This window comes from Microcaecilia unicolor, chromosome 8, assembly GCF_901765095.1.
Source record: "Microcaecilia unicolor chromosome 8, aMicUni1.1, whole genome shotgun sequence".
NCBI classification, from domain to species: Eukaryota; Metazoa; Chordata; class Amphibia; order Gymnophiona; family Siphonopidae; genus Microcaecilia; species Microcaecilia unicolor.
In genome coordinates, this window is record NC_044038.1 from 15,687,195 (window position 1) to 15,710,035 (window position 22,841).

General features: G+C 44.4%; 1 protein-coding gene across 2 annotated transcripts in view; it reads right to left on the reverse strand.

Annotated features, from left to right (window-relative positions):
- Positions 1–1,441: 1,441 nt before the first annotated feature.
- AMZ1 (archaelysin family metallopeptidase 1) overlaps positions 1,442–22,841 on the reverse strand; it is a 31,282-nt gene continuing 9,882 nt past the window's right edge. For both annotated transcript variants that reach the window (XM_030212559.1, XM_030212558.1), the window contains exons 4-7: positions 21,134–21,262; positions 19,645–19,808; positions 16,890–17,066; positions 1,442–2,396 (exon numbers count right to left, since the gene is read on the reverse strand). In XM_030212559.1, coding sequence (XP_030068419.1) covers positions 1,827–2,396; positions 16,890–17,066; positions 19,645–19,808; positions 21,134–21,262 — 1,040 coding nt within the window. In that variant the 3' untranslated portion in view covers positions 1,442–1,826. The remainder of the gene's footprint in view (positions 2,397–16,889; positions 17,067–19,644; positions 19,809–21,133; positions 21,263–22,841) is intronic.

A 22,841-nucleotide genomic window follows, 5' to 3' on the forward strand; every position in this document is an offset into this window, starting at 1 on the left:
TTTCAAAAAGGCCAAGATAGGCGCATAACTCTCAGTTAGAAGCATAAATCCTTTGAATATCAGGCCCCAGGGGGTAATTCTATAAGTGGGGCACCTTGGAAATGCACGGTGAGAAACTATTCTATAATGGAACCCAGGTACCATTATAGAATACTAGCAAAACCCACCATCAACATTTACACACCCAGAGTTACACACCAGGGTTGCCAGATGGGAAAACTTCCCAGCCCAACCTGTGTCCAAAACGAACCTAAAGACAGCCCAAGCTGCCCAAAGGGCTGAAAAGCTGCTACTGCCTAGCTGGCTCATCCTCCAGAGCATGATGAGTCATCATCAGCTGATGACCTCATCACCCTCCTATTAGTCAAATTTGGAGCCGGAATGAGGCTTGAGATGAACCAAGCTTCATTTCGGCTCTAAATTGGACCAATAAAGTGAGAGCCGCCCAAAAAACAAAAGCCTGCTGGAAAAGTCACAACCCAACGACTGAAGAAAAATGGCTGTGGGTGAGTAAAAAAAAAAACCTGCCCAATTCCACTGGAAAAGCACGGAGTTGGGAACCCTGGGACACACATACCTTCCATTATTCTGTAATTTACATGCATAAGTGGGAACTCCGCCCATGCCCCTCCCCTTGTATATGCACACTATGCCATATAGGTGCTTCAGTGAGCCATCACAGCATAGCACTGATCAGGGGCGTAGCTACGTGCGGCCACGGGGGCCTGGGCCCCCGTAGATTTGGCCCTGGACCCCCCAGCCGACGACCCTCTCGACCCCCCCCCCCCCCCCCCGCCGTCGCTGTTGCCTACCTTTGCTGGCAGGGGACCCCAATCCCCGTCCGCAAAGGTAGGCGGGGGAGGAGGGTGAAAGTTGGTGTCGGCAATGGCGCGGAGGGGGGGGGGTCGGCGGTGCCGGCGGGGGCTAAAATGTGCCCCCTCACCTCAGGCTCTGGACCCCCCTCCCGCCGAAGTCTGGCTACGCCCCTGACACTGATGTGTATGTGTACATCAGCACGCATCAGTCAATATCCTGTACATTTATGTAAACATAAGCACCCCATATGGAACTGCACTTCGAGGGGCCCTTTTACCAAACTGCGGTAAATCATGGCCTTTAACATGTGCTTACATGGATCATTCCCATGTGCTAAGGCCAGTTTTACATATGGGTAAAATTGCTGAATTTTGGCTTTTTTCTATTAATGGCCATGCGCTTTCTAAAATCTATTTACATTGTTATAGAATACACCCAGGGAAGGGGTAGGGTAGACCACGGGGAGGGGCTGGGGGGCCTTCAGCCACTGGGGCAGGTGGGAGTGCATGGCTGAAAGCTTGTGCAGAGTGATAGGTGTTTCCATTATATCTCCCTGGCAGGATTGTCCAGTTAGCACTCAGCTGTTCCTCTGGGCAGAAATAGTGACTTTATCAGTGTGCCTTTTTTCTTTCTAACCTTCTCTTTCAATCCAACATCAATAACTGAAATTGCATTTTTTATAGCTATCTGCCTGATATTACTGCCTCAGAATAGCAGGAGATTAACCCTTCAGTTTTGATAGCCAGTAACTGCAGAACGCGGAGGTGTTATGCTGCCACCTGCTGGTTGGCTGTTCAGCAGGAGAAGGAAGATTTTAGAGGAAGGAACACTCTATTCAAACAAGGAACAATACTGTATGTACTCCTCTTTTGTTTCCACAAGTGTATTTTCTACTCTCCATATTTTAAGTTCTTAGGTTCTAACTACCCCAAATAACTGGAAATAGAAAGAGATCAGATTCTGAAGGACATCATTGAAGAGGGTTGTCCTGACTACATTATACTAAAAAGTTAGCTTTCTTCATATTTCCAGCGATGGGGTGAAAATTCGTTTCTTGCCAATTTCCTTGAGCTCAGTTTCCTCCTCAAGGAGGAGAACTTTGCACTAAGGACTCTCTTTAAACCTGTATTACCTGTTCTTAAGTGTAAATCCTTCTTTACAGTAGGAAGCTGTCCTGTAAACATTTCCCATTTAGGTAGGCTCTCCACATCTTTGTCTACTCTGGATAATTCTTCTTCAGAGACCACCCTGTCCAGGACAACGATGCAACTTTCTAACCATACTTCATACTGGTTAAGAACGTGAAGGGATCTGCTAGCCCCATCTAGCTTCTCTTGGCTGCTTGTGTTGACCATGGAAGAGGTGTCTTCGCTGTCTTCTAGCTCCTGGCTAATGCTAACATCTTGGCTGTACATATCACATGCTAAGGACTCTGACAGAGACGTGTGACATTCAGTCTCATTTTCAAAACCCATCCCAGAGTCTTCACTATATGGTAGAATGTCCTCAGATACCGAATGCTCTGTAGATTGTTGACCAGCCCATGTGGAGAGTACAGTTCGTGTCCAATCATGAAGTTTCTGTAGGGGGAAACACTCATTTTAGACAGATAAACCAGAACTGAAGCTTCAGTAAACGTTCCAACGTTTAATTATCTTACAACAAACACTTCAGTGTTCCCTTAACAGGATAGATTCGGTCTGGGGTACAGGTAACCCTTCTCGGCATTTTTTTGCCACACTCTCTGAAGTCAGATAAATAGAAAATCTTCTTTGATACTGAGACTTATTCAACCTTTGTGGAGGGTTTCAAGTGAAGGTTTTGCTTAACTTATTATTTATTTCTTTTCCCCCTTGTAATTGGCATTTAATAAAACCTGGTACTGTCAGTGTTTGTTTTCAAATGTTCAATTGTACCAACATTTCTTGCATTTTTTCAAAATACATTAACTTTCTTTTAATATGTAATAAGTTATACAGAGTAGATAATTATTTTCAAGCTTTTTGTTTTTATCTGCAGATTTCCACTTTAAGGTCTTCACCCCCTGAGGCAGCGGGTCAAGCACCATGAAACAGTGGCCAGCGTCGGGATGACCTTCTGCAGAGTAGATATAAAGCTAAGTTTAAAAAAAAATGATAATGTTACATTAAAGTTGTAGAGGTTTTTTTAAGCCTGTTTGAAAAACAGAGGTGCATAACTAAGAAACACCCAATGTTTTCTGAGGCTTTTTCCTCCAAGTTTCAAAATTTTAAAATTCTATTTAAAAAAAAAACAGACATAAGTACATAAGTAGTGCCATACTGGGAAAGACCAAAGGTCCATCTAGCCCAGCATCCTGTCACCGACAGTGGCCAATCCAGGTCAAGGGCACCTGGCACGCTCCCCAAACGTAAAAACATTCCAGACAAGTTATACCTAAAAATGCGGAATTTTTCCAAGTCCATTTAATAGCGGTCTATGGACTTGTCCTTTAGGAATCTATCTAACCCCTTTTTAAACTCCGTCAAGCTAACCGCCCGTACCACGTTCTCCGGCAACGAATTCCAGAGTCTAATTACACGTTGGGTGAAGAAAAATTTTCTCCGATTCGTTTTAAATTTACCACACTGTAGCTTCAACTCATGCCCTCTAGTCCTAGTATTTTTGGATAGCGTGAACAGTCGCTTCACATCCACCCGATCCATTCCACTCATTATTTTATACACTTCTATCATATCTCCCCTCAGCCGTCTCTTCTCCAAGCTGAAAAGCCCTAGCCTTCTCAGCCTCTCTTCATAGGAAAGTCGTCCCATCCCCACTATCATTTTCGTCGCCCTTCGCTGTACCTTTTCCAATTCTACTATATCTTTTTTGAGATACGGAGACCAGTACTGAACACAATACTCCAGGTGCGGTCGCACCATGGAGCGATACAACGGCATTATAACATCCGCACACCTGGACTCCATACCCTTCCTAATAACACCCAACATTCTATTCGCTTTCCTAGCCGCAGCAGCACACTGAGCAGAAGGTTTCAGCGTATCATCGACGACGACACCCAGATCCCTTTCTTGATCCGTAACTCCTAACGCGGAACCTTGCAAGACGTAGCTATAATTCGGGTTCCTCTTACCCACATGCATCACTTTGCACTTGTCAACATTGAACTTCATCTGCCACTTGCACGCCCATTCTCCCAGTATCGCAAGGTCCTCCTGTAATCGTTCACATTCCTCCTGCGACTTGACGACCCTGAATAATTTTGTGTCATCGGCGAATTTAATTACCTCACTAGTTATTCCCATCTCTAGGTCATTTATAAATACATTAAAAAGCAACGGACCCAGCACAGACCCCTGCGGGACCCCACTAACTACCCTCCTCCACTGAGAATACTGGCCACGCAATCCTACTCTCTGCTTCCTATCTTTCAACCAGTTCTTAATCCATAATAATACCCTACTTCCGATTCCATGACTCAGCAATTTCTTCAGGAGTCTTTCGTGCGGCACTTTGTCAAACGCCTTCTGAAAATCCAGATATACAATATCAACCGGCTCCCCATTGTCCACATGTTTGCTTACCCCCTCAAAAAAATGCATTAGATTGGTGAGGCAAGACTTCCCTTCACTAAATCCGTGCTGACTTTGTCTCATCAGTCCATGTTTTTGTATATGCTCTGCAATTTTATTCTTAATAATAGCCTCCACCATCTTGCCCGGCACCGACGTCAGACTCACCGGTCTATAATTTCCCGGATCTCCTCTGGAACCCTTCTTAAAAATCGGAGTAACATTGGCTACCCTCCAGTCTTCCGGTACTACACTCGATTTTAGGGACAGATTGCATATTTCTAACAGTAGCTCCGCAAGTTCATTTTTTAGTTCTATTAATACTCTGGGATGAATACCATCAGGTCCCGGTGATTTACTACTCTTCAGCTTGCTGAACTGACCCATTACATCCTCCAAGGTTACAGAGAATTTGTTTAGTTTCTCCGACTCCCCCGCTTCAAATATTCTTTCCGGCACCGGTGTCCCCCCCAAATCCTCCTCGGTGAAGACCGAAGCAAAGAATTCATTTAATTTCTCCGCTACGGCTTTGTCCTCCTTGATCGCCCCTTTAACACCATTTTCGTCCAGCGGCCCAACCGACTCTTTGGCCGGTTTCCTGCTTTTAATGTATCTAAAAAAATTTTTACTATGTATTTTTGCTTCCAACGCTAATTTCTTCTCAAAGTCCTTTTTTGCCCTCCTTATCTCCGCTTTGCATTTGGCTTGGCATTCCTTATGATCTATCCTGTTACTTTCAGTTGGTTCTCTTCTCCACTTTCTGAAGGATTGTTTTTTGGCTCTAATGATTTCCTTTATCTTACTGTTTAGCCACGCCGGCTGACGTTTAGTCTTTTTTCCCTTTTTTCTAATACGTGGAATATATTTGTCCTGAACCTCCAGGATGGTGTTTTTAAACAGCATCCACGCCTGATGCAAGTTTTTTACTCTGCGAGCTGCTTCTTTCAGTCTTTTTTTTACCATTTTTCTCATTTTGTCATAATCACCTTTTCTATAGTTAAACGCTAGCGTACTTGATTTCCTAGTTTCACTTCCTTCAATGCCAATATCAAAACCGATCATATTATGATCACTGTTATCAAGCGGCCCTCGTATCGTTACCCCCTGCACTAGATCATGAGCACCACTAAGGACTAAGTCTAGTATTTTTCCTTCTCTTGTCGGCTCCTGAACTAGCTGTTCCATGAAGCTGTCCTTGATTTCATCAAGAAATCTTATGTCCCTTGCGTGACACTTTTTTGAATATTGATGCAAGACACATAGGACCCTGTTTACAAAGGTGCGCTAGTGTTTTTAGCACGCGCTAACAGTGTAGACACCCGTAGTAATATTATGGGCAGCTACATGGTTAGCGTGAGCTAAAAATACTAATGCACCTTTGTAAACAGGACCCATAGAATTCTGTGTATTGCTACACTGAAGTTTCTTTTTTAAACGTGAATCTGTAGTCTATGCACATTTGTCGTCCGAAAATACAAAAGAACTCACAAGGTGCTCCTTGTGACCCTGCCCCAGATACAAAAAAAATCTCTCTCTCTCTCTCTCCCCTATAATAATTTCCACCTCCAACGTTCTGAAGCTGACTCCGTGGCTTCACTGAAGTGAAGTGTTCGTTAGGTTCGTCAGTCTGTCACCATCTCTCTCTGTCCCGCCCTCGCATCAAAACGTGATGACGTCAAGGGCGGAACAGTGAGAGGCAAAGCAACCAACCAACGAAAATAGTTGTAAGCACGCCTGCGCACCGCCTACCCGCTCTGTGTCTCGTGGTAGTCGTTCATTGGTTTTTGGCGACCGAGCGAGCGAAGAACTCAGCAAACAAGAAAGGCGGTGAAAGCCGCACGGAAATATCTGACAGCTGCATACGCGGCGACAAGACCAGGAGGCGAACTTTATCCTGCTGAGTGCCTGTGGCTGCGTCAGCCCCGCCGTTGCCTCTCAATGTGTGTGAGTGAGACAGTATGAGGGAGCTCCTGCTGGCTGTGGGTCAGGCCAGGACTTAGCTGGTGGACGGGAGAAGCACTGTGGGAGGGAGGGAGGGGACCCTGGAACTGGGTGGGGACCCCTGGCACACACTCTCATTCTCACACACACACTCTGTCTCTCACAGACACACTCGCACCCAGTCTCACTCTCTCTCTGTCACACACACACACTCGCACATTCACTCTCTCTCACACACACTCTCTCAAACATAAACACTCCGAGGAAAACCTTGCTAGCGCCCGTTTCATTCGTGTCAGAAATGGGCCTTTTTTACTAGTATATATATATATATATATATATATATATATATATATATATATATATATTAGATTGTGAGCTAACTAGAACCAGAGAAAGTACCTATGTAAATCATTTTGGTTGTGCCACAGAAAGGTGATATATCAAATGTATTACCCTTACCTTAAAAAAAATCAGCCAGACCCAGATAACTTCTAACAGCCATGAAAATGCTGGTACACAGATTGGGTCTGGCACTGAATCTCTGCTTCTAATTTATCCCATGGCAGTCAGCATTTAAAAAGCACTGCTGGATGCTACCCAATTAATCTTTTACCCCTCCCCCTTTACAAAACCGCTTTAGCGGCTGCCGGTGCATTGCTGCGCGGCTTTGTAAAAGGGAAGGGGGTTAGTTTTTTAAGAACATATAAAAGGATTAAATTCTGTTAACAGTTTGAATATGGAACAAGATACTGTGCCTAAAACTGAGTTGAAATAATTATGTGGAAATATGTTGGACCAGGAAACTTCACCCTAATGAAGTAGAGCAAAAGGTGACATCATTTTGGAAGGGAGCCTGTTTGCTGATTTTAACGGCTGCGGTTCAGATAAGTAATTTTTGTCAGATGAAGATGAAAGCATAATGTTTTCAAAAAGTTTTAGAAAATTTTAAAATTTAATTGAAAAAATATGAAATAAAAAATAATCTGGCATGTGGATCAATGAGGAATTTTGGAAACAGAAGCTGTGCAGGAAGTAAAAGCTGGTGTTACCATCTGAAGATCCAACATATGTTTTCATAAGTATTTGGGAAAATATTTTGATATTTGTATTTTTCATTCTTTCACTTCTGTATCTCATTTATGACAGAGACCGATTACTAATTTTGTAGGTCATCCCTCTCCTTATGCACCCAAGCATCCTTCTGGCTTTGACCGTCACCTTTTCTTCCTATGTGGGGGTTTGTGTTTTGTGGGTTGCATTGTGGTTTTGTGGTACTGGGGGAGGGGGGGGAGGGGTCGGTCACAGCATTTGTGGTCAGCCTGATATGTGGAGATAGAGGCACCAGTTCTGGTTAATGTAATGTTTGATGGATAAGAGTAACGTGGGCAGAACTGCCAAGAGTGAAGTATAGCTTGACGGCACCATGACTCATATGGATTGAAGGGGGGCAATTTTGGCAAATGCAGAGAGCTAGTTTTGTTACTAAATGGCTCGGAATTGTTTTAAAATCGCTCTGGGGATGTCAGTATTGTATTGGAAGAATAAATTGTAATGGTTGAAAGGTTAAATTAATATAAATGAGTTACCCAGCAGATAGGATCTGGACTGAATTCGCAATACTACCGGAAGATCTTATTTCACAAACACTTAAAAGATTCGCCAAATCTCAACCTCATGAAGTCAGCCCCCAAACAATTCATAACAGACTTGACTTAAACCACGTGAGCTTCATGCTACAAAATGGACTCTTCCCTAGGGAAAAGGGTAACATTTTACTCACCCCCATACCCAAGGATACGAGGAAAAATGCTAGCGAACTAACGAATTACAGACCAGTAGCATCCATTCCCTTGATCACCAAAATAACAGAAGGAATGGTGACCAAACAACTCACGGAGTATCTAAACAAATTCTCAATACTACACGATTCACAGTCAGGATTCCGTTCTAATCACAGTACAGAAACCGTACCAGTTACGCTCATGACCAGATTCAAACAACTGATAGCAAATGACAACAATATACTACTGCTACAATTCGACATGTCAAGCGCATTTGATATGGTTGACCATGAAATTCTATTACACATCCTCGAATACTTTGGAATCGGAGGCAACGTTCTCAAATGGTTTAGGGGGTTCCTAACTAAACGCTCATATCAAGTGACATCAAATTCGACTACATCAGCCACATGGACACCTGAATGCGGAGTCCCACAGGGATCCCCCCTCTCACCGACCATATTCAACCTAATGATGACACCATTGGCCAAACTACTATCGAATCAGAATCTAAACCCTTACATATACGCTGATGATGTAACGATCTTTATCCCATTCAAACAAAACCTAAGGGAAATCTCTAATGAAATCAACCAAAGCCTACACATCATGAATCCATGGGCAGATGCATTCCAGCTGAAACTAAATGCAGAAAAAACCCAATACCTAATGCTCACCTCGCAATACAATAAGAATAAATTTACCACCATCAACACACCCAAACTAAGTCTACCAGTTTCGGATACCCTAAAAATTCTTGGAGTTACCATTGACCGACTCCTAACGCTTGAGAATCATGCGAACAACATAACCAAAAAGATGTTCCATTCAATGTGGAAACTAAAAAGAATAAGACCATTTTTCCCAAGGAACATCTTCCGCAACCTGGTACAATCATTGGTACTCAGTCACTTGGACTACTGTAATTCACTCTACGCCGGCTGTAAAGAGCAAATACTCAAAAAACTGTCTGAGCTCAAACCACGGCAGCCAGACTAATATTCGGCAAATCAAAATACGAAAGTGCAAAACCCTTACGAGAAAAACTACACTGGCTCCCACTCAAAAAACGCATCACGTTTAAACTCTGTACTTTAGTCCATAAAACCATCCATGGTGACGCCCCAGCCTACATGTCAGACCTAATAGAACTTCCACCCAGGAACGCAAAAAAATCTTCTCGCACTTTCCTCAACCTTCACCCACCAAATTGCAAAGGCCTGAAATACAAATTAATGCACGCATCTACCTTCTCCTATATAAGCACGCAGCTCTGGAACGCGTTGCCACGCAACTTGAGAACTGTCTATGAACTGACAAACTTCCGCAAACAATTGAAAACCTATCTCTTCGACAAGATATACAACAAAGAGCAACACATGTAACTATATAACCTCTGACTTATCCAGAAATGTTTTATACTATCTTTTGCTTTATTACTATCATTTAATCCAAAACTATCTGTTATAATAAATGTATGTTCCCCTCTATTTCCCATATCCACGATGAACTGTAAGCCACATTGAGCCCGCAAAAAGGTGGGATAATGTGGGATACAAATGCAATAAATAAATAAATAAATTAATTAATTAATTAATCAAGCTGCAGCCAAATTTAATGCTAATAAAGTAGTGATGTTCAGGTTGAATGTATGATGGGGTGTCTGGTAGTGTGCAAATGTCAATCTATGAAATCTGTTTTCAGATTCCTCTGTCTCAGAGAGAGACTTGCTAATGATATTTTAATGGGAAAACAGAACTCCAATGCTGGTTATTCTGTCATACTTCTCCCTGTAAAAAATGTGCCATTTCACAGGGCATTTTGTAGAACAAAAATGCAGAGTTTGTAGTAGAGCTGTACCAAATAGCATATTTTACTACTCGGCTGAATACAAATAATGGACATTGTAAAAGAAGCAATGTGAAATCAGAGATCAAGTGTTTATTTCAGTAGGATTTAGCACAGTAGAGCCCTGGATTATTTGTATTCGAATTTGCATCGCTTGGCCGAATAAGAACAATGTATTCGGGACACTATTCAGGGCTGAATTGAATTGGATATGAATATTCAGTACAGCCCTAGTTTGTCTGATTAAACTGTCCACATACAACTTAACACTACCCTAGTGCTGGTACTGTGCCTATTATAAGGAAAGGAAAGCAGGAGATCAGTCACACAAGGGGGTGACATCATCACATGGCACTGAGATGGAATTGTTGACCCAGAGATCTAAACTAGTGCAATATTCTGAGCATGCACAACCCTTCTCAGTACAGTGGGTCCCCTCCCCTCAATCCCTTCAGTTTTTTGCTCTACACTGCTGAACAGATTTATTTATTTATTTGCTGCACTTGTATCCCACATTTTCCCACCCATTTGCAGGCTCAATGTGGCTTACAAAATGTTACAACGACATTCACATTAATAGAATAAGGATTTCAGATATGAAAACAAAACTCTTTTTCAAAACAGTTACTCTTTTCATTTTTCGCTGTATTTTGTTACTTGACTCTGTCACACACAAAGGCAAGGTTCAGCCAGGCCCTCAGTGCAGGAGAAAGATCTAGAACTTTGACACCCAATCCATAAGCCTGATTTGCCTGGGCTCATAATTGCAGAAGGATATCCATGAGCCTGAAGGACTGCCTAAATCACCTATACAATCATGAGATTGAGAAGAGATTTCTATATGCACGGGAGTAACATTTTCTACACAGAGGTCAGCTGACTCAGCAATCCAGTAGATCTTTCTCTGTGCAGGGCTGGTCCTTCCACTAGGTGAACTACGCATCCACCTAGGGAGGCACAAACATACCTTCACCTATGCCAGGAAGCAGGATGAGTTTGGAATTTTAAGATTTTGTCAGGCTTCTTCCCTGGAAGCACTGGGTTTGTGAGCCCTTGGACCACTACCGTGGAGCGGCAGTGGCAGGCAAGGTCACCTTCAAAGCAGAGACGAGGCAAGGCTGGACTGGAACCCCGGACTGGAGTTCTGCACTGGAATACACAGGACTGGAACGCACCGGACGGGTACGCACTGGACTGGAACCCACTGGACTGGTACACACTGGAGTGGAGCCCACTGGACTGGAATACACGGGACCGGAACACACTGGACCTAGGCTTCACCTACGCTTAGCCACCATTCCCCGAGGGTTGAGCCCTCAGGTCTGGGCAGCCAGCAGGGCTTACAGGAAAACCGGAACTGGAACTAGCAAGCAGGAACAACAGGAATCAGGATACAGAAGTGCCCCCAGGCACCTAGGCGAAAGCAAGGCAGACATGTAAGGAATGTCCAGGTTCCGGCAATAGTCAGGTCTGACAGAGGCAGAGTAGTCAGATTCAGGCAATGGTCAGGTCAAGTAGCAAGACTATGGCTGGAGCTCCAGTAGCAAGGAGTACTGGCAGCGGACAGGACTAGGGCTGAAGCTCCAGAAGCAAAGGAAAACACACACGGGAAAACCAGAAAGCTAAACACAAGAAAATTAGTAAAGCTGTAAACAAGCTAATAAGAAAGCTATGCCCAAGCTAACTAGTCACAAGCTAGAAACTCACACAACACACAGGAGAACTAGTAAAGCTGTACACAAGCCAACAAGAAAAGCTATGCCCAAGCTACTAGTAACAAGCTAGAAACTCACATTGAACTGGACAAGGTAGCAGTGCACAGAGCACTCTAACATATCAGGGACCTTAGACGATGCAAAGGCTGCAGTCTCTAAGTGATTAATAAAGCCCTTCAACACCTGAGGAGCAGCTGCAGCCATCAGTAAGCAACTACGGAGGCTGTCCAGGCACAAACAAGAGAGACAAGTCCGGCAGCCTGGAAGAACCGGACCGGACTGGGCAAAAGTCTGGAACTGGTAGGAACAGCAAGACAATCTGTGGCAGCCACTGGCTCTGGCCACCAACGGGTAAGAGGAGCACAAACCAAGGAGCAGGCAGAGCGCACACAGAACGTAGAGAGACTTAGAATACCTAGGTTCAGCACAGAGGAGCAAACAGAGCCAGGCTGAAGACAGAGGTAGAGCTAACTCAGGCAGCACCCCCAGGTGCAGTAGAGTGGAGTAATTAGAGCCATGCTGGAAGCAGCCAGCACACTGAAGGAAAACTACTCCAGAAAGGATAGACAGAAGCCAGCTTAGAAGCTGACCCCCAGAAATAAGGTAAGTCTGAGGGTGGTCACGGCCACAGACGTGATAGATTTCTCATTTCATTGAAACTTAGGCCACTTACATTCCAGGTAATCAGAAGCAACTAGCAGAAAGGCACAGCAGAATCTCCTATGAAGCCCTGTTGGCTGTTTTTTGAGCCTGAGTAGTTTTGCCAGTCCGCCCATTTGTCCGGATTTCTGCACAAGTGGGCGGGCGGTGGGCTTATCAAAGCCTCCCCTTCCCTTACTTACTATCTACTGCCCTGGTGGTCTAGTGACCTCTTCGGGGCAGGAAAGAGCCCAGGGCAGTAGATAGTATGTAAGGGGATGGGAGGGGAGGTGACGGGGCGCAGGGGAGGGGAATATGTGACAGGGGGTGGGGTGAGGATGCGAAAGGGGCGGGGCGGGACACTTGTCCTCTTTTTGAGAGGACAAAATATGGTAACCCTAAGCCTGAGGCATGCCCAATTATACCTGTTTGCCAGTTGTAAAAATAAAAAATTACCCCTTTTATTGTTCAGTGCACCCATCCCCAGAGAAAAATATGTTCATGTCTTTTACTCAAGTTAAACAATTAACCCCCATAAACCCTAATATTAGCTATACAGTGTGTAGATGAAAATTAGAAAGATCTAGGGACTGATATTTAAAGGGAGTTAATTGGGTACGAGAGGCTTCTACCCAGTTGTCTCTCTCTGACCAGGCTGTAGCCAGATGTTCAGCAGCACATGACTGAATAATGTCACTGAAAATCTAGGCAGACCACCGTGGCACTGTCTGGTCTAGGGGCAGAGCCAGGGCAGCACTGAGACTTACCTGGTTGGTGGTGATTTTTAGTCGCTACTCAAGTGGGTCCTCAGATAAAGTTAAGACAGAAATAAAGTTACCCTAACTTCATCTGAGTTGCTGTCCAAGTACCAGTCTGGATATCAAATGGTACCTGGATAACTTCTTGCAGCCTCCAATGACCTTGGATATTCAATGTGCTGCTTGGATTAGGCCTGGCATTAACCCCCAGATTCTGTATAGGTTGTCAAAATTTGGGCGCAGATCCCAATCCACGTGTAAACTAATTAGTGAAGTGCTAACGCTCAACTACTGGAGTTAAGCACTTAATTGGCAGTAATTAGGAGTTATCTGCAGCTCTGACCTACACCCTATTCTATACAATGTACCCCTAAATTTCTACTCCAAAGGTGGCATGGCCATGGGAGGGACATGGGACATTCCAAGAAATCAGGCACGATGTGATGCAATACCTGCATTTGCATGCCTAACTGCCGTCAGTTGAGCGCACCATTTACCCCAGCTTTTGGCATGCATAAATGCTCACGCCCAAAGATAGGCGTGAAGTACATGCTAAGCTAGTATTCTGTTAAGGTCAATCCACACAGAGCATCCTTTAGGTTTGTTGGTATTTGATTACCTGTCCTTCAGAAACCTACTGAAAACTCAATTTTTTCAATTTAGCCTTTCAGAAAACAAAGAATTCAATTTGACCATTATCCATTCATACAATTAATTTTGCTTCTTCTTTCCTCCCTAATCCTATCTAGCCCTAATTGTACCCATATTTATTCAGCGTCACTTCTTTGTTTACAAACTTACTTATGATTTAATCTTCTTCTTTATTCATCTACAGATGTATGCAGGTTAATTCGCCATATATATGCACCTAAAGGCCCACCTATTCGAAAAACACATCTCCGTAGACCCTTCCGAACTCCCTAGCAGTGGCGTAGCCAGACAGCCAGTTTTGGGTGGGCCTGAGCCCAAAGTGGGTGGGCACAAAATTTTCTCTGCCCCGCCCTACCTCCACCTCAAAATATAAATACTTTAGCTAATGAGGATCCTCAAGCTCAGTCAGCTGAAGACTTTCTCTGAAGGTGGCCAGAACTCTCTTTTACCAAGCTTGGCAGGCAGCAGCAATGACCCTAAGCCACTGCTGCCAGCACCCCACACATGCTTAGCTGTCGATGGCTCAAGGATGCTGTTGCCAGAGCTTGGTAGAAGGGAGTTCTGGCCGCCTTTGGAGGAGGTCCTTAGCTGGGGATGCCTGGGAATCCTCACCAGCTATACAGCAAGGGTTAGGACTGTTGTAAGACCTACTTGGCCCAGGTCAGAAAATAAAGGAGGGCTCCCCTCCCCGATTCCCTCTCCTCTTTGCCTCCCTTCCAATTTTCCACCTGCCATTACTATCACACCAACAGAACCTCACCAAACACAGAACAAGGGATCACAAATTAGAAATAAAAATATTTAGACAAAAATTGAAAAGGAACCCCAAGAAGTTAAACATAGCATTACTGCAACACTGGAGACACAAAACATGCATTTCCTTTTCTACAGAACACAATACAAAGACATTTCCTATGCACATTTCCAAAAGCTAACATATTCCATTTAAAACATTTGAAATAAAATGCTTTGTTTCTACCTTTGTTGTCTGGACATTTTATTTTTCCATCTTGCTGGTTCCAATTTCTCTTTTCTGCTTTCCTCTCTGCCGTCTGCTAATTCTTCTTCAAGCGGCTGTAGTCCATTTGTCTTTTCTCCTCTCTCCTGTCTGTTCCCTCAATATTCCTGCCTCTGACATGTTGGTCATTCCTTTGTAGCTCTTTTCTGCCTCTCTCTCACCCTTCTTTGTCTCCTTTTTACTTTTCAACTACCTATCAAATTTCCATCTTCTTCTTTCACCCACTAGCTCTCCCATTCCCCATCTTACTCCTCCCCATCCCTACTTTCTCTTTTATCTACTCCCCATTACCATATTTCTACCCTCTGTAATCACTATCTCTCATTCATTTCCTTGCCACCCCCTCCTCCCCCTCTTGCCCTCTCCCACAGGGTTCCACCATTCCCATCATCTTCTCCCTCCACCCTTCTAACCAGCATCTGATCCCCTCCCCACCCCAATGTGCAAAAAGCTCAGAGGAGAGGCTTCCGGGTTAGCGCTGCTAGTAGCTGCAAGGAGATTTGAGCGGCAGCCCAGGCGGCAGGCAGCGTGTGCGAGCCGAAGGAGCTGCCTGCGATCGAAATCGCTGCTGGGCGGGCCTGCGAGGGTGAGGGAAGATGGGGATGAAAGTTGCGGCACGCCACGGGGGAATGGTATCGCTGTGCTGTGGCTACGCCCCTGCTCCCTAGAGAACCACTCGGTCCTACCACAAACTAAATCTGGAATGGAAAAAGCACAAACGCAAACTGAAATCCTACCTCATCCTATCCCTCACCTCGAAGCATGTTTATCCGCTCGGAACCCACCGAAGTCTTAACCAATTCAATACCCCAGTGAGAGACCTCTACAGACTCTAGATGTTTGCATTGAATGACTAACCCCACGCACTACATTAACCGCCAATTGTTCCATGTAAGCCACATTGAACATACGAAATGTGGGGTATAAATCAATAAATAAATGTTATATTTGTTTTACAAAGCCAATGTTATAGCATTATTGATTGTACTTTGTAATTAATTTAATTGTTACGTAAGCCACATTGAACCTGAGTCACTCTCGGGCTAATGTGGGGTAAAAATGTCATAAATAAATATACCTCCTTTCAATCAATGCAATCAAAGTGGTTCATAATACTACATACGAGCATTGCTAACTACAAGTTATTAACAGCAAGGGTAAGAGCCAGAATCCAGGGAAGAGTAGCCTAGTGGTTAGTGCATCCTGGAGAACTGGGTTCAGTCCTCACTGCAACTCCTTGTGACTCTGGGCAAGTTGCTTAACCTTCCATTGCTTGCCCCAGGTACAAAATAAATGCCTGTATATAATATGTAAACCACTTTGATTGTAACCACAGAAAGGCAGTACATAAAGTCCTATTCCCCACCTTCCAACACAACCACCCCTGATCTGCAACTCATCAATTCTGATTTATAGACTGCTGGCTCAACACAGATCATCTCAGCACCTGACTTCATGCACTGTTTATTGAATCAAGCCCTAAATATTCTGGTCTTTTTAAGTACATAAGTATTGCCACACTGGGACAGACCGAAGGTCCATCAAGCCCAGCAGCCTGTTTCCAACAGTGGCCAATCCAGGTCACAAATACCTGGCAAGATCCCAAAAAGGTTCAATACATTTTATGCTGCTTATCCCAGAAATAAGCAGTGGATTTTCCCCAAGTCAGTTTAATAATGGTCTATGGACTTTTCCTTTAGGAAGCTGCCCAGACCTTCTTAAAACCCTGCTAAGCTAACTGCCTTTACCACATTCTCTGGCAACGAATTCCAGAGTTTAAATACACGTTGAGTGAAGTAATTTTTTCTCCAATTCATATTACATTTACTACTTTGTAGCTTCATCACATTTCCCCCAGTCCTAGTATTTTTGGAAAGAATAAACAAATGATTCACGTCTACCTGTTCCACTCCACTCATTTTTGTGCCATCAATGGTCAGCACTGTAAGTCACTGACTGCACAGCCTCAATATTGGCCCCTCGTTCTCACAGAACTAAACACTGGTTGAGGATTGAACGCGATGGTGGTTTGTAGAAAAGTGCATACAAAGTTATTGGATGCCTTCAGAGAATATTAAGAGTTGTAATGCTGAGTCAGTCACAGCTTCAAGTGAATTGTTTTTAAGATTTTTACATTAGCCACAATGAACATAAATCATCCTAACCTGGTAGCGTTGGATGAGCTTAAATCTCAACACATACTGCAGCTTTCGCAGGCAGATTGGGCAGAGCTCCAAGGGCTGCAGTAACAATTCATCCAAGCTCATCGCCCCCTGCAGGACGCAGTGCAGCCAGCGGCACTTTCCCAGACCAAGCAGGTGGCAGATCTCTTGACATAAGACCTTTCAGAAAAAAATAAAATCATGAACGTTAGAACCTGCTTGAGGGGAAGGTTGTTTTATTATATTGTAATCGAAGGTGAGGAATACACAAAAGGCAGGTTTGGTGATTGTGCCAGGTCTTTCACTTTCTAATTCCTTTGCATTTAGGCAGTTCATATTCTGGACCAGTGGTGTGTTAGGGGTCCCCAGGGGCCAATGTATACATTTTATTCATTTATAAACTTTAAGTACCCTCCCTCTTGGATATCCAGTCAGGATCACGTACTATATTCGGTCACACATACAAAAAACATCTTAGCCTTGAGCTCCTCCTTAGGGAACAAATAACATTTTAAAACCTTTCTTGAGACCATGTTTTTAAATCCTTCGAACATTCTATTCCACTAATCCTTTGTCCCGTTCCCCCTCCCCCAACATACTACATCACAAAGGCGCCATGCTTTTGTATTTTAACCACCACCTCATCCAGTGCCCCTCTCAGGCTGACACCTGGGGGCCATGGATCCTCTTCCTCTTCCCTTCATGCCTCCTTCCCCCTTGGTTGGTTCTCCACTGCTCCGGCAGCTCTGCTTTACTAATTCCTTGTGGTATCTTTTAGGATTTCTCACTGCGTTGAAACAGTCCACTTGCATTCCGGGTAATTAGAAGCAGATAGCAGAGAGGCACAGCATTTAAAAAGCACTGTATTGTGGTTCTTCCATTTTGGACAATTATTCTAAATGTTTGTCTAGTTCAGCGGTTCCCTAAACTGTGCATCCTGGCACCCCAGGGCGCCGCAGCAAACTCAGGGGTGCCACACACATTTTCCCCCACTTCCACCCAAGCCACTGCTTCTCTAGATGAGAAGCAGTAGCAGCAAAACAAGCAGCAGCCACCATGGGCTGGACTCTTGAAACACGTGGCTGAGGGTCCTGCCCCCTTAGACATCACTTCCTGTTCTAGGGTACAGCCGGCAGCCACATGAATGAAGAGTCCTGCCTTGCAGTGGCTGCAGCTTGCTTTGCTGCTGCTGGTCTAGAAAAGGGGGGACAGAGAGGAGGGAGAAGCAGAGGGCTTAGGCTGGATGGAAGGGGGCAGAGAGAGAGCAGAGGCTGGGTGGAAGGGGTAGCGGGGGCAGAAGCTGGATGGATAAATGAAGTTTGCCTATATACTCTACTTATTTTATTTCCCATCAACCCCCTTTTGTTCTTGTTCCCTTTATATTTAACTTTTCTATTCCTATCCATTCCCCCCTCACTTCGTGAAAGTTCTGTAAAGCATGAATGACTGTCCTTTCCTATAAATTGGAGTTCCTTTTTTGTTTTCTTTTATGTATTTTAGTATATAAACCGCTCAGTCCTGCCTGGCCAGTCCAAGTGGTGTAATAAGTACCAAAACTATGGAAGTGGGGAGAGAGGGAGGGCAGAGGCTGGATGGAAGTGGGGAGAGAGGGAGGGCAGAGGCTGGATGGAAGGGGGGTGAAAAGGAGGGCAGAGGCTGAAAGGGGAAGAGGAGGACAGCATGCATGGGAATGCAGGCATTGGTAGCTGAAGCATGCCACCGATTTGCTCGCTGCACAAGCAGTATGGAGCTTGGTCCTCGGGCAGTGGACCTCTTCAGCTGGTGGGGCTTGAGCACCTCCACCAGCAAAGTTAGGACTCAACGCTGTTGGGGGGACATCTGGGAGGAAATGTGTGGCCTAGGGGCACCATGACCCAAGAAGGTTTGGGCACCACTGGTCTAATTCCTTTCCAAATAGTCTAATGTGGTCAATCATCTTCCAGAAGCCATTTTGTGAAGCTTCTTGAAATGCGTAGTAGAAATGAGGAAGTTCGCAAAGCGCTACTTCAGTACATTGGATTGTATAATTTGTTTCTGCAGGACAGAGCAGGCAAAGGGTAATTTTTTAATGAAACAAATGTTCTTCCAACTACAAGACAGCTAGTTACCATGTAAACAACTACCGGTCAATATTCAGCCCATGGCATTCAGAGGTTTTTTAAATGTTGACAGCTGCGGGCAGACTTAGCCCAAAGCCAGGCCATGTCTGGGTACCAGCACTGAATGTCCAGGGCTAATTATACATGAGCTGGTTGCTGGAGCTTATGCAGGTCCTGGCCAATATTCGCCATCTCCGATTCCCCATCCCTTCCACCCCTGGACAGTGCAGCTGATTATCAGCACTACCTGGACACTGTGGAGCGGTAGTGTTGATGTTCAGTTGCACTTCCGGTTAAGTGACACTGCCAGGTAAATCGCTTTGAAAATTGACTGGCTAGTTACTTCCTCCCAGGACGGGGGTGCATTTCAGTGCATTCTGCATCTTTATTCATTGATGCACCACACCTCAGTCCAATAACGCACGGACGGAGTCTTTCATTCTGGAACAGGACTGCCAGGCCCGATGTCTTACTGTCTGAGCTTTGAACCACAATCCTTACCTATAAAAGAACATCTGCTCTCTCCCTAATGCAGCTTTGCCTGGGAAAAATCCCTTTGGCTTATAAGAGTCTTCTGTTACCTCTTATCTGAATTTTAATACAGACCGTTTACTGCTGTTCTGAGAACAATGATAATCGGTTCTGTCCGTTTCTCTCACCTTGCAGCAGGGAACAATATCTATTGCACTGAACCCAGGCATCATCTCTCTTCCTTGAGTGATAACTTCCTGGATTCCCTCAGTCTCTGTTGTTGGTTGCAATGTGGCAGGAACCTGTTGGGGAAAATCCTCTGTAAACCTGGCAAAGCTGCACACTCCAACTTCTAAAAGCAAATATTTAAGAAACAAGTATTAAAATATACTTTACTTATTCGTGATTACTGACAACTACAAAGTTCATACTCCCTGACTTAGCAACAACAACCCCCCCCCCCCCAATATTCGTAATGATTTAACTGGGTAGGAGAAGATATTCAATGGCGTTTAACCCCAGGCAGCGCCAATGAATATCTCCTCTGACCAACCATTGCACTGTACGGCAGCATCACAGCAGTCCAAGGGTGGAGTCTTGGGGGAGAATTAGAATTTTATTTATACAGCAGAAACGGCCCGGCATTGAATATCCAGGTTTTAGGGGGTCCTTTTACAAAGGTGTGCTGAAAAATGGCTTGCGGTAGTATAGGTGCCGATCCATTTTTTAGCGCTGCTGTAGAAAAGGCCTTTTTAAAATTTTTTGCCAAAAATGGACGTGCGGCAAAATGAAAATTGCTGCGCGTCCATTTTGGGTCTGAGACCTTACCGCCAGCCACTGACCTAGCAGTAAAGACTCACGCAGTAACCAGGCAGTAATGATCTACGCACACCCGAAAATAAAAAATATTTTCGGACACGCATATCGGACGTGCCCCCAAAAATGAAATTACCACAAGAGCCACGCAGTAGTCCAGCGGTAACTCCATTGTGGCAAACGTAGACTTTTACGCGGCTTAGTCAAAGGGCCCCTTGCTGATCTAACTCCTGTGGTCTGAATATCAACCCCTTTGTATATTTTTTAGCACCAGGGGCTTGTTTTGGGGCAGAGGGTAGGCATGCCAAGCACTAATCGGTTAGTTCAGCTACACTGCCGCATGCCAACCGTGGCCAGCGTGTGAGCCCTTTCCACCTGCTAAATAGGTGTCAGTAAGGACTCATGAGCTAATGGCCACGTGCTAATTTGGAAATTAGTGCCTGGCCATTAATAGAAAAAAAATAGAAATGTGACCATTTTACAGCCTCATTAAAAGTGGCCTCAGCGTGTGGGGAAACCCATGCGCTTATCAGAGCGCATGGCCCCTTTTAGTGCAGCTTAGTATAAGGGTCCCTGTGTTTTTTTTAAACTGCAAACAGAACTTACAATGTAATTGCGGAATATAAATATTTTATTGTACTAAAATTAAAGATTCTTCAGTACTGTTGTTTTAAGTATTTTGATCAGGTTTTCTCCTTTATGATACGAAATATCTTTGCATTTATATTAATGAAGCTGGATTCTGCTTGCTCCACTCTCTCTCTCTCTCTCTCTTTAGCATCCTTGAATGCATTAACCCAATAACATGTTCCCAGGACACAAAATCAGAGAAACGAGCCTAGTAAAAATAAAAATTCTCACCTTCATCTGGAAAAGATTTGCTAAAGGTATAGCACCAAGACTCACAGGGATAGAGATCAGCGAGCGTTAGCCCAAGAACACACAGAGCATCCAAGGGCTTATTCCTCTTGAGAAAGTTCAAAATACCATCTGCAAAGGAAGACACAGAGTTAAACGGGAAAACTGTGAGGCACTTTTTCAGCACAGCTGTATAAAGGTAGACATATATTAAATAGCAATAGCCACTGAATATGCATGCATAACTTTCAACAGTATTATGTTTGTTTTTAATGTAATTTGTATTGTGAATTTATATGTTTAAAGTTCAGCCGTATTTTATGTTGTTTTTATTTTTATAATTATCATGTTATCTGCTCTAAATTGCAGATAACAACATAATCATTGCAGACAACAGATTTTTAAAATAAATACATACATCCATAATTCATTTAGAGTTATATCTCCTATTTGTGCATCAACACTTTGGTGTCTTTTTGCCAAGCTGCAGTAAAAGGACCAGTGGCGTCGTGAGGGCAGCTGACACCCGGGGCGGGTCGCCACTGCACACCCCCCCCCCCCCCCGGGTGCAGCACAATGCACCCTCCCCCCTCCGTAGCGCAACCCCCCTCCCCTGCCCGCAAGAACATACCTGGAAGGCAGCGAGGAGCGGGCGGGAGGGCCAATCGGCGAGTGCACGCCGCTGGGGGGGTGTCGGCGCCTCGCTGGTTCCTTGCTCTCTCTGCCCCGGAACAGGAAGTAACCTGTTCCGGGGCAGAGAGAGCAAGGAACCAGCAAGGCACCGACACCCCCCAGCGGCGTGCACCTGGGGCGGACCGCCCCACCGCCCCCCCTTCCTACGCCACTGAAAAGGACCCCTGCGGTGACGTTGGCGCGCGGGTTTGCAGTGCACCGAAGCCCCCTTTTACTGCAGTCGGTAAAAGGCTTTAGTTTTTTTTTTTTTCAAAAAAAAGGAAATTAATCGCTGTATAAATAGGATAAAACACTGGTCTGAGACATTTAAATTGAAACTTAATGCTGATAAGACCAAGGTTTTGTGGTTTGCTATGGATCTAACTAAAGTTCCTCAGACTATTATGGATAATAATGAATTTCAATTTAAGGTAGAAAGAACTTCCTTTTTGGGAATGGCATTGGACTCGTCTTTGTCAACAGAGCTACAAATTAGTGGTTTGATCAGAAAAACCCATTTTAAGTTAAAGCAATTATGTTTGTTAAGATCTTATTTTATAGAAGAACATTTTAAGATTATTGTGCAGTTAACAATCTTACCACTACTGGATTATGGTAATGTTCTGTCCTCTGTCAGCCTCGCACTAGTTTATAACGTGATCCTAAAATGTGTATAATGCTTTTACTGTTGTTCTCAGTTCTAAGGACTATCATTGCTGCAGTTCTCACTCTGCAAAGGTACATGAGCAAGGCATTGTGTGTAATGTAGTTCACAAGCAATGCAACCACACTTGCTTGGCTGTGTAAGCACTGTTACCACTGGTTGGGAGGCTGCCCAGACCTCCTCTCTCTCTCTGCCAAGCTTGGCTCTTTTGTCTTCCTGCTATCATTTCCTGGTCATTCTCACTATCTCTGTCCTGGGAGGTATGACCTTTCCCTCCAATCGAGAGCCGTCCTCTAGGACCACCCTTTGCTACCCGATGGCAGGCTGTCCCCATTGGTCTCTATTTGCTCCTCCCTGATCCTGTGTGAAGCCTCA